This window comes from Phaseolus vulgaris, chromosome 9, assembly GCF_051622355.1.
Source record: "Phaseolus vulgaris cultivar YP4 chromosome 9, ASM5162235v1, whole genome shotgun sequence".
Classification (NCBI taxonomy): domain Eukaryota; kingdom Viridiplantae; phylum Streptophyta; class Magnoliopsida; order Fabales; family Fabaceae; genus Phaseolus; species Phaseolus vulgaris.
The window spans coordinates 29812837-29826945 of NC_143506.1; the positions used below are offsets into that span (position 1 = coordinate 29812837).

The 14109-nt window shown below is 32.2% G+C and overlaps 2 protein-coding genes across 2 annotated transcripts; both read left to right on the plus strand.

The window, feature by feature from the left end:
- The first annotated feature begins 5687 nt into the window (after positions 1-5687).
- LOC137820465 (eukaryotic translation initiation factor 5A-4) lies at positions 5688-8082 on the plus strand. The gene is made up of 5 exons (XM_068624575.2): positions 5688-5998; positions 6425-6547; positions 6656-6712; positions 7357-7431; positions 7838-8082. The coding sequence occupies exons 1-5, from the start codon at positions 5876-5878 to the stop codon at positions 7940-7942; spliced, it is 483 nt and encodes a 160-aa protein (XP_068480676.1). The 5' UTR covers positions 5688-5875; the 3' UTR covers positions 7943-8082.
- A 1482-nt stretch (positions 8083-9564) lies between these two features.
- On the plus strand, positions 9565-11373 carry LOC137822358 (protein FAR1-RELATED SEQUENCE 2-like). The gene is made up of 3 exons (XM_090295685.1): positions 9565-9576; positions 10465-10654; positions 10790-11373. Exons 1-3 carry the CDS (start codon positions 9565-9567, stop codon positions 11371-11373), a joined length of 786 nt encoding a protein of 261 aa, XP_090151811.1.
- The last annotated feature ends 2736 nt before the right edge of the window (positions 11374-14109 follow it).

The following is a 14109-nucleotide window of genomic DNA, read 5'->3' on the forward strand; positions in this document are numbered from 1 at the left end:
ATAGAATAAGCATACAAATATCAGTGAATTACAATGTTAGATTAAGACTGTGCATACACTCTAAGCATAACAATGCTTATTAAACATAAAGGGGCTGAACAATGTTGTATCATCTGACAGACAAAACACTTATGTCTTACATGATTTGTTCTTGAACAAAAAATTTTGTCTTATAGAAAAGCATTACCATGTTATATACTTTGTTGTTATCAACACTTAATCAAAATTATGGGATGTTGGAATTTTCTCTAATAGAAAAGATTATGTTGATATGTTTGAACTTCAAATGATGCTCCAAGTGTTGTTGTAAGAAAGGCAGAGACGGTTCAACACCATAAAGCTCTATCAAAAACATGTTTCGGGCACTATCTTTGTTTATGGTTTTGTGCATCCTAACTTTATAAACCAAATGAAGTTTTTCCTTGCATTTGATCGCTAACACACATGCATGCCCTTCTCCATGTACAAATGAAAGGAGAAGATGTAAGTTGATGAAGACAATGATGTACCTCATTGCCTTGCGAGAAATCCCCTATTAGACCCACATGCCCAAAGATGGAGACTCTGTTGGATAAAAATCTAGAAAAGTGGTCAACACAAGACCTTCGTTGGATGTAACATTTATATGCATCCATTGCGTACACCACTAGCTTGTTACCAAAAGAGAAGTATTTCCTCTATCCACACAATCCAAGTATTCCCTTTGTGGATCTAATGTTTCTCCCTCTCAATCAACACTGAGCGGAGTCACAAAGCTATACTTATGCACCTTTCAAACTGTGATACCTTCTTTGTTGTCTTGCCTTCCTAACCCAATCATATTTTATCCTAATCCATCAAACACATGCTTCTATTCTCTTTAGCAAGAAGTTACATCTGAAGGCTACTTTAGATACTACTAGTGCACTTCTTCAACCTGCACTTGAAGCTCATGATCATGCTAAGAGGAAGTAAATGGTCTTAGATCTAAGCCTTTGTTGCCAACAACCTCGTTTGCTTTAATTTTTTTTCATCTAATGATGAAGAAAGGGAGGAGGTTGGTTATTGTTGTTTCTTAAAAAAGGTGAGAAAAGAGAATACATGTTAGAGAGGAGAAGAAAGAAAAAAGATAAGGAAGAATAACTTATGAGAAGCGAAAAAAAGGGTGAGAAGAGAAGAGAAGCAAGAAAATGGGAAAAAACAAAAGTTGAGGAAGAGCATACAAGAGCATACAGATGATCTAGATGCTTGCGCTCAGGGGGCTTTCAAATTTTTCTTATGTTGTTTTATTCTTACACTAAATGTACAAACTGAAATATAAAATTTGATTTATTCTTCTTTGATCAAAACAATGTATTTTGATACCTTATACTTAAATGCTTAAAGGTTATTTCATATTTATATGATTTGACTAATGAGAATTCATTTTTTTTTTTCAATAGTTTGACAACCCATCAAACTTATACTTCAATATATTTCTGTAAGTTTGTATGGTGTTGAATTTTTTTGTAAAATTTAATATGTTCAAAGATTGTTCTGTGAAAATATAATGTTTAAACTTTACTATTTTAAGTATCATAAAAAAATGGAAGATTATTAGAGAAAAATCCAAAAACTCATTGATGTAAACCTTAATAGATTGAGAGGATATTGATCAATTCAAGAGGTATTGGAGAAGAAAAACTCCATGGATTTTGAAAAAGCATTGGCAGAAGCACACAATTCCATGGAGAAACCCATTTTGTTTTGTATTAGTTTCAATATAAAAAAATAACAAGTAAAGAAATGAAAACAAAAATGCATTAAGACAAGAGAATGAGAAGAAGACACCACTTTCAATTCAAGAACCAAATGATAGGTTCTAGCAGATTCACCACTTGAGAAATCTTCTCAAGATAAGAACCAATGTAGTCAAACCCCTAACTCGTACGAGGATCGAGAAGGAACTAAAACATCGTAACCCGAGAATCGTAACTCGACTCGTAAGAGTTACTAACATATGAAAAATAATATTCAATACATAACATAACTGGAAACAATTTCATAAATCATAAATTGTTCATAAAAAAAAAACTAACTTCACATAAATTGTTCCCACAAAAAACAACTAACTAGTTTCATAAAGCCATAATAAAAGGCACTCTCTTGGAGAAGAAAAAAATGAACACCATGATTGTGATGGAGAATGAGAGAGAAGCGGAGAACGTGACGACGGTGATGGCGTTCGCGAAAGGCGACGGTAGCGTCGCGAGAGGAGGCAGTGGCGTCGCGAGTGATGACGATGGCGTTCGCAACCGGTCGCGACGACGTTCACGAGCGACGACGATGGACTTCTGCAGTGCGGTGCGATGCAATGCTTGTTCTCTCTTTAGGGTTTTTGATAGTTCACTCTTCACTCTACAAAAATATGATTTGGGCCGCACTGGCCGCATTGGGCCGCAACTGGGCTGCACTAGGTTAAAAAAATTTAGGATTTATTTTAGGGAAAAAAAACTTGTCGTGCTACAGTACGAGGCATCTTAGAGACGACCTCTGGTGCAACGATCAGCGAGTTTCGCGGCGACTCGGTACGATCCGCTCCGGCCTGATCCACCGTCCGAATCAACTCGTTTTGGCCTCCGAACTCGCTGCATCATACGATTTTGCGAGTTTACTCGCATTTTTAACTACAATGATAAGAACCAAAGTAAGAGTAGTGTAACACGCATATCAAAAAAGAAAAGCAGCAACAAAACCCCCAACCTCATGCTTTCTCTCTCCCTCTCCCTTCTCTCTTCAATTTTTCTCTTATACTTCATCTATTCCAAAATCTGATCACACCATGTTGTAGCTGAGGAGTCAGGGAACATTTCTACCCGATCAGATATTTAAATAGAGTAAGTTCATTTTTACTCTAAAGATCCCTTATTCTCTGTTTTTCTCTATGATTAGTCATCAATCTTAGTGGGGTCAGTTGAGAAAAATGTTTCTCTCAACTTGATTAAACTCATACTAAAATTTGGTAATATTTGAATAACTTGCTCTAGGTTCCTAAATTTTGGAGTGGTTCCCCTATTTGAGGTAGAATTCCATCAGTGGAATTTAGGGTAAGAAAAGCTAACTTTAATTTTTTTTACAGTACCCTAGGCTAGAGGATCTGGATGTGGATGGGACGTGGTCCCAATATTCAATTTCTCTTGCAGGGATGTTATTGGATGAAATTGTTTGATTTATGTTGTGTGAACATGTATAAATATTAGATTTTGATATTTTGGAAGTTAAAATATTGTTTTTATGTTGAAAAGGTTCTTGAATGGTATGAATTTTAATGTTATGTGATTGAATGATATGTATTATATATGAATGATGAAAATGGTATGAAATTGATGTCATACATTTAGCATAATGTATGAGTTGTTGTTTGATGGCATTAAGTATGAAAAGTCTGTGTTTAACAGAGATCCTCTAACTTCAATGATGATCTAAATCATATAGACTAAGATATCAGGTGGTGAGAAGTTGAGAGGGAGTTCATACACACTGGGTCCCACTGTAGACACTCGGTATTGGATGTTTGAACTTACCCTGATCCTTTCTCTTGGATTCACTGGTAATCTTTGGATAAGGTGTTAGTCTCTGGTAGGGGCATACTTAATGGGTCTTTCGGAAGAGAATGATTCATGTGTGGTCAGTGGGATTGAAATGAAATCCAATGATTGTGATTGAAAATAGATCCATGTGTGGTCTATATGAATGATGAAATTGGTATTGAAATTTTATATGACCACATTTAAAGAAATGTTTATAAATGATTAGTTTGATTCATTCTTTTTGCATGAATTAAATATGTTATGGAATTTCTTTTCATTAGGTTACCTTTGCTTTTCTTGTTGTGTTATGAACTGGGATGACTGTACTACGTACACAAGCAGATGATCATACAAGTGTCGAAGGGTTTGGAGGACTTTATGATGTTTTTTTTTATTGAACCTTATATTGTAAATGTTTGTATTTCTATAAGCCATAACTTGTATTATGGATGTTTTAAAAAAACTCTAAGCTTGTTATGAAATATGTAGAATGTGGTTACAAGTAGAAAACTCTCAAGACTATGTGGGTCGACCTACAAATAATAAAGATTAATAAAATAAATTATTAATAAATATTTGACACATAAAAATATAACTTAAATAAATTTAAATATTTCAAACATGCACACACATAATAATTTAGGAATGACAATATGGATCGACCTGCCTCCTTTTGACTTATTTCACATTTAGCCGTTAAAAATAGGTTAGGATGAGTTTCCTCGTATAAAACTTGTGGTTAAAAGGTCTATTCATCCCACATAACTAGTGAGCTTACATACTAACCCACCTAATTTAAAAAAATAATCTATAATCTTTAGTATTTTTTTAATCCTAAGTTTTAATATCTTATAAATTAACAATTAAAAAAAAAGAGTAAAGACTAATGATTTACTATTTATTACAAGGAAATAAGGAAACATACTAAGAAAAAAAAACATTAAAGTGGTTCATGAAATAAAATCTAAATTCAAACTTGTAAACATATGGAATTGATGAAATAGTAAATAAAAATATTTAGAACACAAACAATATTAACAACAATAAATATTAAAAACAATTAATGTTAGTTACGCTTATTTTAGCCCACATGATTGTGGATTAGGAGAATATGCAAACTTATGGGCTTAAATCTTTAAATTGTCCCATACTTTTTAATAACATTTTGTAATCCCACTAGACTCACCACCAAGTGGTGGGTTGTGTCATTTAAACATATTTTGTGTTCCCAAGTTATTTCATATAATTATGGTAGTACAATCCATTTTGACTGACCCGACACATTATTTATAATGGAAGACCAAAAGTGTTCATATATTTTACTAAACATTAAACATAATTAAAAAAAATGATATTATAAAGATATTAACTAAAACCAAAATGTTAACTTTGAGTAAACAAATAAATTAAACATCCAAACCTAAAAATATTTTAATATAAAAAAGTAAATCATCCACATATATAGTTAAAAGTAATAAATAATTATAGTAAAAAAATTATGAAAATAATCATAACAAAAATTATTGATAGTGGATTATGGCGAATTTACCTTCAATTGTGTTCAAGACTATATATTAAATGAATCCGGTTCAATTTATCATATATTTAAAAAGTTATATTTTTTCCAAAGATATCACTAATCATAAATAAAAACTTAATTTAAAAATAATTAAAACAAAATTTATAATAATTAAAATTATATATTTACAAAATTACATAAATATTGTTACAAGGTCAATCTTGTTTAATTTTAAAATATAAAAACTACCATTAAAATTAAAATTGTACATCAACGAAATTAAACATGTAGATTTAAGCCATTATTATTACGATTTTATACTATATTTATAATATTATACAAAGAGAATATTGGTGTTATCTTTAAATTAAATAATTTTATCCTTTAATAAATAAAAAATAATTAATTAATTTAATAAAATAAATAATTGAAATAACTTTTTTTATTTTAAAATAACTATTTTTTTAAAAATAACAATTATATAATTTATTAATATTATTTTATAAAATTATATATATATATATATATACATATTCAATTATGTTATTTTTTAATTAATTATTCATAAAATAATAAATTTTTTAATATAATAAATTAAAAATATCAATACACTTGGAGTAGTTTTTATATTATTAAAATGAGCATATAGAAAAGAAACAGTTCCGAAATTTATTGAAAACGGAAAATAACAGAAAAGGAATCATATAAATCTATCCTTCCTCTGGACTTGGTCTTCACCGCCCCCATTCACCCTCACACCCTCTGAGTCCGTCCACTTGAATCGCTGAGTCAGTGAACGAGTCAAGCCATGTCGGACGAAGAACACCACTTCGAATCCAAGGCCGATGCCGGAGCTTCCAAGACCTATCCCCAGCAAGCCGGCACCATTCGCAAAAACGGCTACATCGTCATCAAGGGTCGTCCCTGCAAGGTAGTACTACCTTTTCATCTCAATTTTAGGGGTTTGTGTCGTTCTTTCGTTCGTTCTCTCCGTTAATTTTGTTTATATAATTACTGTTTTTTTATGATTGTGGTTTTGGTTTCTCGATTTGGCTTTCGAGATCTATTGTTCATATCTGCGGCGTTGTTTGTGTCGTTGATTTTGACGATTGGATTAGGGTTTTTGAACTCTTAGGGCTCATTTGGTGAGGATTTTTGGGAGCAAAATTAGGTTTTTATAAGAAATTATTTGGTTTCTGTGCTCTTTTGTGGTCGCGGGCTCTGATTTAGGGAACTGGTTGTGTTATCTGGTGTCTTTTGGACATTAATTTCGAAATAATGGTATTCTTATTTGTTTATTTATTTTAGGGTTTTATTGATTGTGATTGATGCGTGTGGATGGGTTTCTCTGTGACAGGTTGTTGAAGTTTCCACTTCCAAGACGGGTAAGCACGGTCATGCTAAGTGTCACTTTGTTGGGATTGATATTTTCACTGCCAAGAAGCTTGAAGATATTGTGCCCTCGTCCCACAACTGTGATGTGTGTTCCTGTTCATATTTTTTCTAGTTATGTCATATCTTTCCTTGAGAGCACTTTATTGGAACTTTTTCTCTTCTGAAATTTTGTTTGTTTGTTTTATTATTCCAGGTTCCCCATGTGAATCGTACTGATTACCAGTTGATTGATATTTCTGAGGATGGATTTGTGAGTATTTATTTCTGTTGAAACTTCCTTTGATTCACCACTCACTAAGAAGTTTGGGTTTGCGAAGTTTTTCATTTCCTGTTTTTTCAGATAATTGTAAAAACGTCGCCTTGTTTTAATTTATTATAACACAGAGTCTTATTCCATTTGGTGAAAGTTAGTTATAGTGTTTAAAGACAATTTTAACTTTGCTACAATAACAGGAAAAGACTGTTATATTGTCAGATAGGTAGGTGAAGTTGCCTGTGTTTCTTGTATTTAAAAATGATTCTAATTTTGATACACTATTACTCTAAAGACTTTTACACTGTCAACCAGTTAGAAATCTTCCTTGACATGATTTTTAAAGTAATACTTACTATTAAAGTCAGTAATTTTCAAATATTTAGCTATATGATCGGATGATAGTCACTGTCAGTGTATTCAATAAAATTAATAAATTATTTGAAGATGTATTTTAGAAATGATAAACTAACCAAAATGTTGTTTTCCCTGAATCTTGTACAATCTTTGGAAATAAAGGCCCATGGATGTGTAATCACATGTAAACATTGACAATGAAAATAAAATATTCATCTCTCTCTCCAACTAAAATGCTCTAATCTTGCCACTGTTATCTGAATTTGTATTTGAATGGTGTTTAGGTTAGCTTGCTTACTGAAAATGGAAACACCAAGGATGACCTGAGGCTTCCTACCGATGACAATCTGCTTAGTCAGGTCTGTACAAACCTACTGTTTTGTTTGTTGCATTTGCAGTCTGGAATGTTCTACCTTGAATACATTTACCCTGATTATATGAATGTATCCATCAGTACTTGTAAAAGAAAATAAGAAGGGAAAGTGAATTAAACTTCTCATAAATTGAAATCAACTTGTGCACAACTTCTATAGAAGCTTTCTTATCTAGGCTTTCCAAAAATGTATGTGCACAAGTGTCTTTTAGGCTATGCAAGGTTGATTCATTTTGCTTTTTTTTATTTCCTTTTTCTACATGTTTTTGTGAAGAAGTTTATTCAGATAGTATCTACACTAAATTCCCTTGTTATTCCAATATTCTATTCAACTATGTGATTGCTCTTACTCCAACAATTGTGTTTAATGTTTCATTTATTGACCACTGCAGATAAAGGATGGATTTGCTGAGGGTAAGGACCTTGTAGTTTCAGTTATGTCTGCAATGGGTGAGGAGCAGATCAATGCCCTGAAGGATATTGGGCCAAAGAACTAGCCTCAGTTGCCCATAGTTTGTTGTTTTCATTTAAGCAGAAGTTATATATTTTTGTATGATCTTTTTTAAATCCGAGTTTATGAACTCTAATCAGACTAGTTTTGCCAACCGTAATGGATGTGACAGAAACTGTTTTAACATTTTTCTGTTCCCTTGCTGTCTTAAGATTTTTCAGATAAAATACGAGTCTAATATCTGAAACTGTCTTTGATTTGACTTCTTTGCATTTTAAATCCGGATAATTTTGTGCGTGCGATAGTTACAACAAAATTCAATAAAGCTGCCAATTTTTGTTTTTGAAAAACATTTGAAGATTTTGGGTAACTTCAAATATTCATAGTAACATGTTTCAATAAAGCCAATTTGGCTTACGAAAAAGATTAAGATTGTGTAACAAAATATTCTTAAAGTATGTTTGTAGTTCTCTCATCCTAAAATCACTTTCCACTTTTTGTAAAGTTCGTTTAAACATATAAAAAATTATAGTAATCGTTCAGAAGTTGTTTAGGGCAAAACGTGAAAATATGGAAAAGCTTCGGTAAATCTTTAAATTATTTTATTTTTGTTTTCTAATAATAAATCGGCAAGCTAAAGAAACTATGAAACTAGTATGGAAAGAGTTGCTCGGGAGCAATGCTCATTGAGGTAAGACGGTTTTGTGTCTTATCAATTGTTTTATCATATTACCGTTATAACTTCAAGGCTGTTTCTTCCTGGATTTTTTTAGTTAATTCCTCCATCTTAACAAATGTCTTCATGCATCCCATGCATCCATATATTTTAAGAAGAATGATTTACTCCATTTAAAAATGATTTCTGGGTTCTTTTCAGAATTGTTCTAGAAACACTGCTTACAGAATTTATATTTTGGAAACATTTGTTTGTTTATGGAACTTCTATTCTAAAATTATTTAAAACTGTGAAAGGATAGTTTTGGTATTTCAAAAAATATAAATGTAGGAGTATAGAAAGAAACTCCCTAACTTCAAATGTATTGGTTTAATCTTTACGTTTGTCTCACTAACCCAATACAAGTGAGAATAATCAAATAAAAATAAATTTTCCACCCTGACCTCTTTTAACAATTCAAAGAGCCAATATAAGAGTTTTATTTCTAATCAAAGCAAAACTTCAAATGGGAATGAGAAAGATCCGATTTTGGCCGAAAGGGTACAAGAAAATGACATAAAAATGAAGAATTTTAAGGAGGAATGGTTAGTTGCACTAGAAAAAGGTGACACCACTCAAGATACGGAAAATTAAGAAAATGTGTTTTATGTGTAGGATCAAACAAGCCAAAATTATGAGAATTAAAAAAAGAAAAGCTTAATTGAATTGAAGACACAATAATCACAAACCAAAAGCTGGAGGAAAAACACAAAAAGAAGAAAAAAATGAAGAGGGAGAATTTGAACACGTTCGAGGAAAGCTTCATAAGCCTACTATCGATAAAAGACTGCTTCTTCCATCACCTCTATCAGCCACCTCCATAAATTTTTAAAATTCTAAAATTATCTTTCAATAAAATGATAAAAATAAAAGCTTTGTTACTTTGTTGTGGAGTGACAAAGAAGGACCTCATGGTGCTTGTTATTATTGTAGTGGTGGCGATAGTAACGATAATGGTGGTGTCGGTAGGTATTATTTACGGTGGTTGGCTCGTCACTCTTAAATAAGTTCTTCAATTTAGTGTCTTAAATGCTTATTTCTAGATTGGTTAATTACAATTTGTAACGGTTAATGCGAAAGACTCATGTTCTGGATTACATAATATGAAACTTAGTTCTGGATCCAAAATAACTTACTCAATCCATAATAGAACATTATGTTTCGCATTAGGTAATTTAGAACGTTTTTTTTTATTCGAAACTAAGTTCTGTATTATGTAATCCGAAAGACAAGCACAAAACTAAAATGTTCTGGATTAGTTAATCCATACGTTACCGGATTTGGAATGAACCAAACTCACACTTATGGATTGTGTAATCTGGTGCTAAATGAATTATGGATTACGTAATTCATAAGTCATTTTATAACTTAAAATATGTCTTACAGATTACTTAATCTGAAATTCATTTGTTCTGCTAAAATTTGACTTATGGATTATGCAATTCAAAAGTCATTTTTAAGTTGGCAAATGCTTTACAGATTACCCAATCCGGAAGGTATTTCTATAGTTATTAAATGAGTTATGGATTACATAATCCGGAAGAAATTGGATGTTGTTTTTATTTTGCGTACTTGTGTGAATTTATGAAAATTGGAATAAAATGGAAATCTATGTTTTATTAACGAAGGTTGTATGGACATGGAAGTTGGATTAATTACAAAAAGATCCGATGATGTAAAAATGATATGTAGTATGGAAGAACTAATGAATTTTGTGCATCAACATAATTGGTTGAGGGGACTATGGTACCCATTTACAACATATGAGATGAATAAAATATCATCCATTCATGTTTCTTGCATTATAATTTGAAGATTTGATTTTGTAATATTGTTAGAATAACTTTGTGTAGGTGTTTTCTTCGCGAGAAGACTTACTTGAATGGGTTTGTGGGGTTGTTTATGGACTTGGTTTTGTTATTGTCATTATTAGGTTTGACATAGCAAATGGAAAGCAAGGGAGAAAGACATATGTCTTGTTAGGCTGTGAAAGAAGGGCTAGTTATAGAAAGTACAAGGATGGTTTGGAGGTTACTGTAACTGGTACTTGAAAATGTCAATGTCCCTTTAAATTGCAAGGTAAACCTACTGGAAATGGTCAATGTTAGGTACTTAAGGTAATATGTTGTGTTCATAATCATAATTTGTATGATACATTAGTTGGTTATCCATATGTAGGCAGATTAAAAGCGAATGAACATTCCATGCTTGTAGATATGACTAAAAGCATGGTTAAGCCATGTAACATACTACGTACTTTGAAGGAGAATAATAAGGATAATATGACAACAATAAAGCAAGTGCACAATGCAAGATACTTGTACAAGATATTAGTTAGAGGACTAAGAACTGAATTTCAACAGTTAATGATGTTGTTAGATTGTGACAACTGTGTACACTGGAGTACATGTCATGAGTCTTCCAATATTGTTAGCGATATTTTTTGGACTCATCCTGATGTGGTGAAACTTTTGAATGCATTTAACATTGTATTCTTGATGGATACGACTTACAAAACAAACAAATATAGACTTCCTTTGTTTGAGATTGTTGGTGTGACTTGTACAGGTTTGTCCTTCTCTGATGGTTTTGTGTTCTTATCCAACGAGAAAGAAAAGAACTTCATATGGGCACTACAAAAATATAGAGGATCACTTTTGACATCGCATGTAGGTCCTGAAGTCATTGTTTGTGATAGAGATCTTGCTTTGATGAATGTCATCAATATTGTGTTTCCTAAAGCAAAAAACCTTCTTTGTTAGTTTCACATCAATAAGAATGTTAAAGAAAAGTGTAAAATGTTGGTAGATTATGACAAGGCTTGGCAATTGTGATGGATTCATGGAGGATTGTCCTTGACTGTACAAAGATTGCTAAATTTGACGGGTTTGTTAAAATTTTTGAAACTATTTGTTCACCGTAGCCATTACTTGTTGAATATGTGAAGAACACATATGTACATGGGCGCCTCAACACTGCTCATCCCAGCCTTCCCACGACCCTCCTCCACCCCTAGTAACTTAGTTAAAATTGTTGCAACTCCGTTGTACTATAAGGGCACATATGTAGGGAATTGATCCAAAATGGGGAGGTGTAAAAGAGATGACACATCATCAAGTATGATGGTTATCTCACCTATGGGAAGGTCGAAGGAGCTCGTCTCCCCATGCCATCTTTCGACAAAGGCTGAAATCAACCCTTTCTCCCCCACCTCATAACTTATATTGCACAAACTAAACAATCCATAATTTTGTACAAGAAGCTCAATATCAGCATGAGGCATCCCAAATTTACGTAATTTTTTATTGTGGGATACCAATTTAAGTTCTCCTCGATCCTAATACAAAATATGTATATATTTAATATAATTAAATCAATTTAAATAATAACTAACAAAGACAATTTAATTGAAGGTTTTTCCTTTCTTACCTCACCTTCCCAGAGCTTAACAACAACATGGTTAGCAAAATTTACTAGCAGAGACATTCAGAAGGTTCTCCAGGAAACTCATCTTCCTGGTCCACTTTCTTATGATCATATAATCCTTGTTGATTATCATTATCAACACCAATCCTTTCCTCGACAACACCTCGATCTCTTCTACAAACGGATATCGTCGGTCTTGTTCGATCATGACCCTGAGATCCGACACCTCTTGAATTATTCATATCTTTCCACAAAACCATGTGAATTTTAATTATTTACAAATAAGATAAGGGATAATATAGTCATATTTGAACCATGGCACATAATTTTAAAAAAAAAGTCTTCAATATTAATAAATAAAGAAACAAAAAATAAACACACATTCAAATTATATAATCCGAAACTCCCAAAAAAGCCACTTTCGGATTACCTAATCTAGAACACCAAACAATAATACTTCCAGATTACCTAATTTGGAACCTCAATAAACAACAAAACTTCCAGATTACGTAATCTGGAACCTATGTAACAATATAAGAATATGTAATCCGAAACGTATTTGAAAAACAAACTCATCGAATTATATAATCTGAAAACTAATTAAACACTACTGGATTATATAATTTGGACCTATTTAAGAAACTAACCACAGGTTACATGATACAAAACTAACTAAACAAAGAGAAATATGTAATGCGTTTAAAACAATTACACCAAAAAGTTACAATCAAAGAATCAAAACTTACTAACATCTTTGAAGCTCCATGCTGGATGTAGAGGGTTATTGGTTCAAGAGTGATTGGAAGAGAGATTTGGAGTGGGAGGCTATGGTAAAAGTCGTCGCTTTATACTCTCCTTAATCTCAGCAACATTAGTGGTGAAGAGTAGCGATAACAAATAGCAACGTTGGTGGCAGCTAGCAGCGACAAAGAACCAATGGAGGCACATAAAACAACCAATGAAGACAACGGTGGTGGAAGGCAATGAAACAGTAGACAATGAAAACCTTCACCAACAATGGAGGACAAAATCGAATAAGAGAAACAAAAAAAAAACAAATAAGCATTGGTAAGTGAATGAAATAAACTTACACAATGACAAAGAGCTCGAAGATGAAGAAGAAGCAGAGAGAGCACAAAACAAAGGAAGAAAAAGTGCGAGAAGACAAAACAATACGAAAGTGTAAGTGGTGTGCTACGAATTAGGATAATAAAATGAGTGTAAAATGGCGACTCTGAGATAAATCCCGCCGTTTTAGAATAAAACACTTGGTAAAAAACGACGATTATGAGTTAAAGCGTCATTTTAGACCAAAGTGCTTGCTCTAAGACAACAACTATCACTCATAACTGCCTTTGTAGACCAAGCGTTTTGGTCTAAAACGACGTTTTAACTCATAACCGTCATTTTAGACTCGCTTTAATTTTGGAAATGTCACCATGTTTTGATGGACAATATTTTAAAAGTAAAAGTGTTGTGAATGTATTATCGTAAATAGACCTTTTTATACTAATAAGGAATGAAGGTGTAGGAAGAAGTCTCAATAGAAACTTCTAATGAGAGAGGGATAAACACACATAACAAATGCTCTTATTCATGTCAAAATTATTTGCTACTTTTATACCTTTATTTTATTTTATTTTATTTTTTAAAATTATTTCCAAATTATTAGACTTTCTTCCAAGCTTCACTTATATATACGAGTTCAATCCACGTGTTGATGTAGAAGGAAAAAGTAAGAGCAGGTCTTTTAAAAGTGTATGTCATCTTCTATTCAGTTTCCAAGAGCATACAAATTAAAATTGAATACTCTAAAGAGTTATGTTTCACGTTAGTCCTTCATAACAGCATTAATATGTTAATTGACATGTCAGCTACCACCTTATCCACAATTTGGCATGCATGTTGCAGTTCATGTGTCACTTAACATGCATATCACCAAACTAATAATCAATATGAAGAACTAACATGGAAGACAAATCTTCTTTTTTTTTTTTTATTTCAATAATTTTAGGTTCTGGTTAGAAACCAACATACACTTTCAAGACCTAAAAGATTATCCAACCTTATTC

Coding starts and splice junctions, on each gene's coding strand:
- LOC137820465 (XM_068624575.2), top strand. CDS start 5,876: ATGTCGGACGAAGAACACCACTTCGAATCCAAGGCCGATGCCGGAGCT. Junction 6,548..6,655: donor CCTCGTCCCACAACTGTGAT/GTGTGTTCCTGT, acceptor TTATTATTCCAG/GTTCCCCATGTGAATCGTAC. Junction 6,713..7,356: donor ATATTTCTGAGGATGGATTT/GTGAGTATTTAT, acceptor AATGGTGTTTAG/GTTAGCTTGCTTACTGAAAA.
- LOC137822358 (XM_090295685.1), top strand. Junction 10,655..10,789: donor TTTGGAGGTTACTGTAACTG/GTACTTGAAAAT, acceptor ATCCATATGTAG/GCAGATTAAAAGCGAATGAA.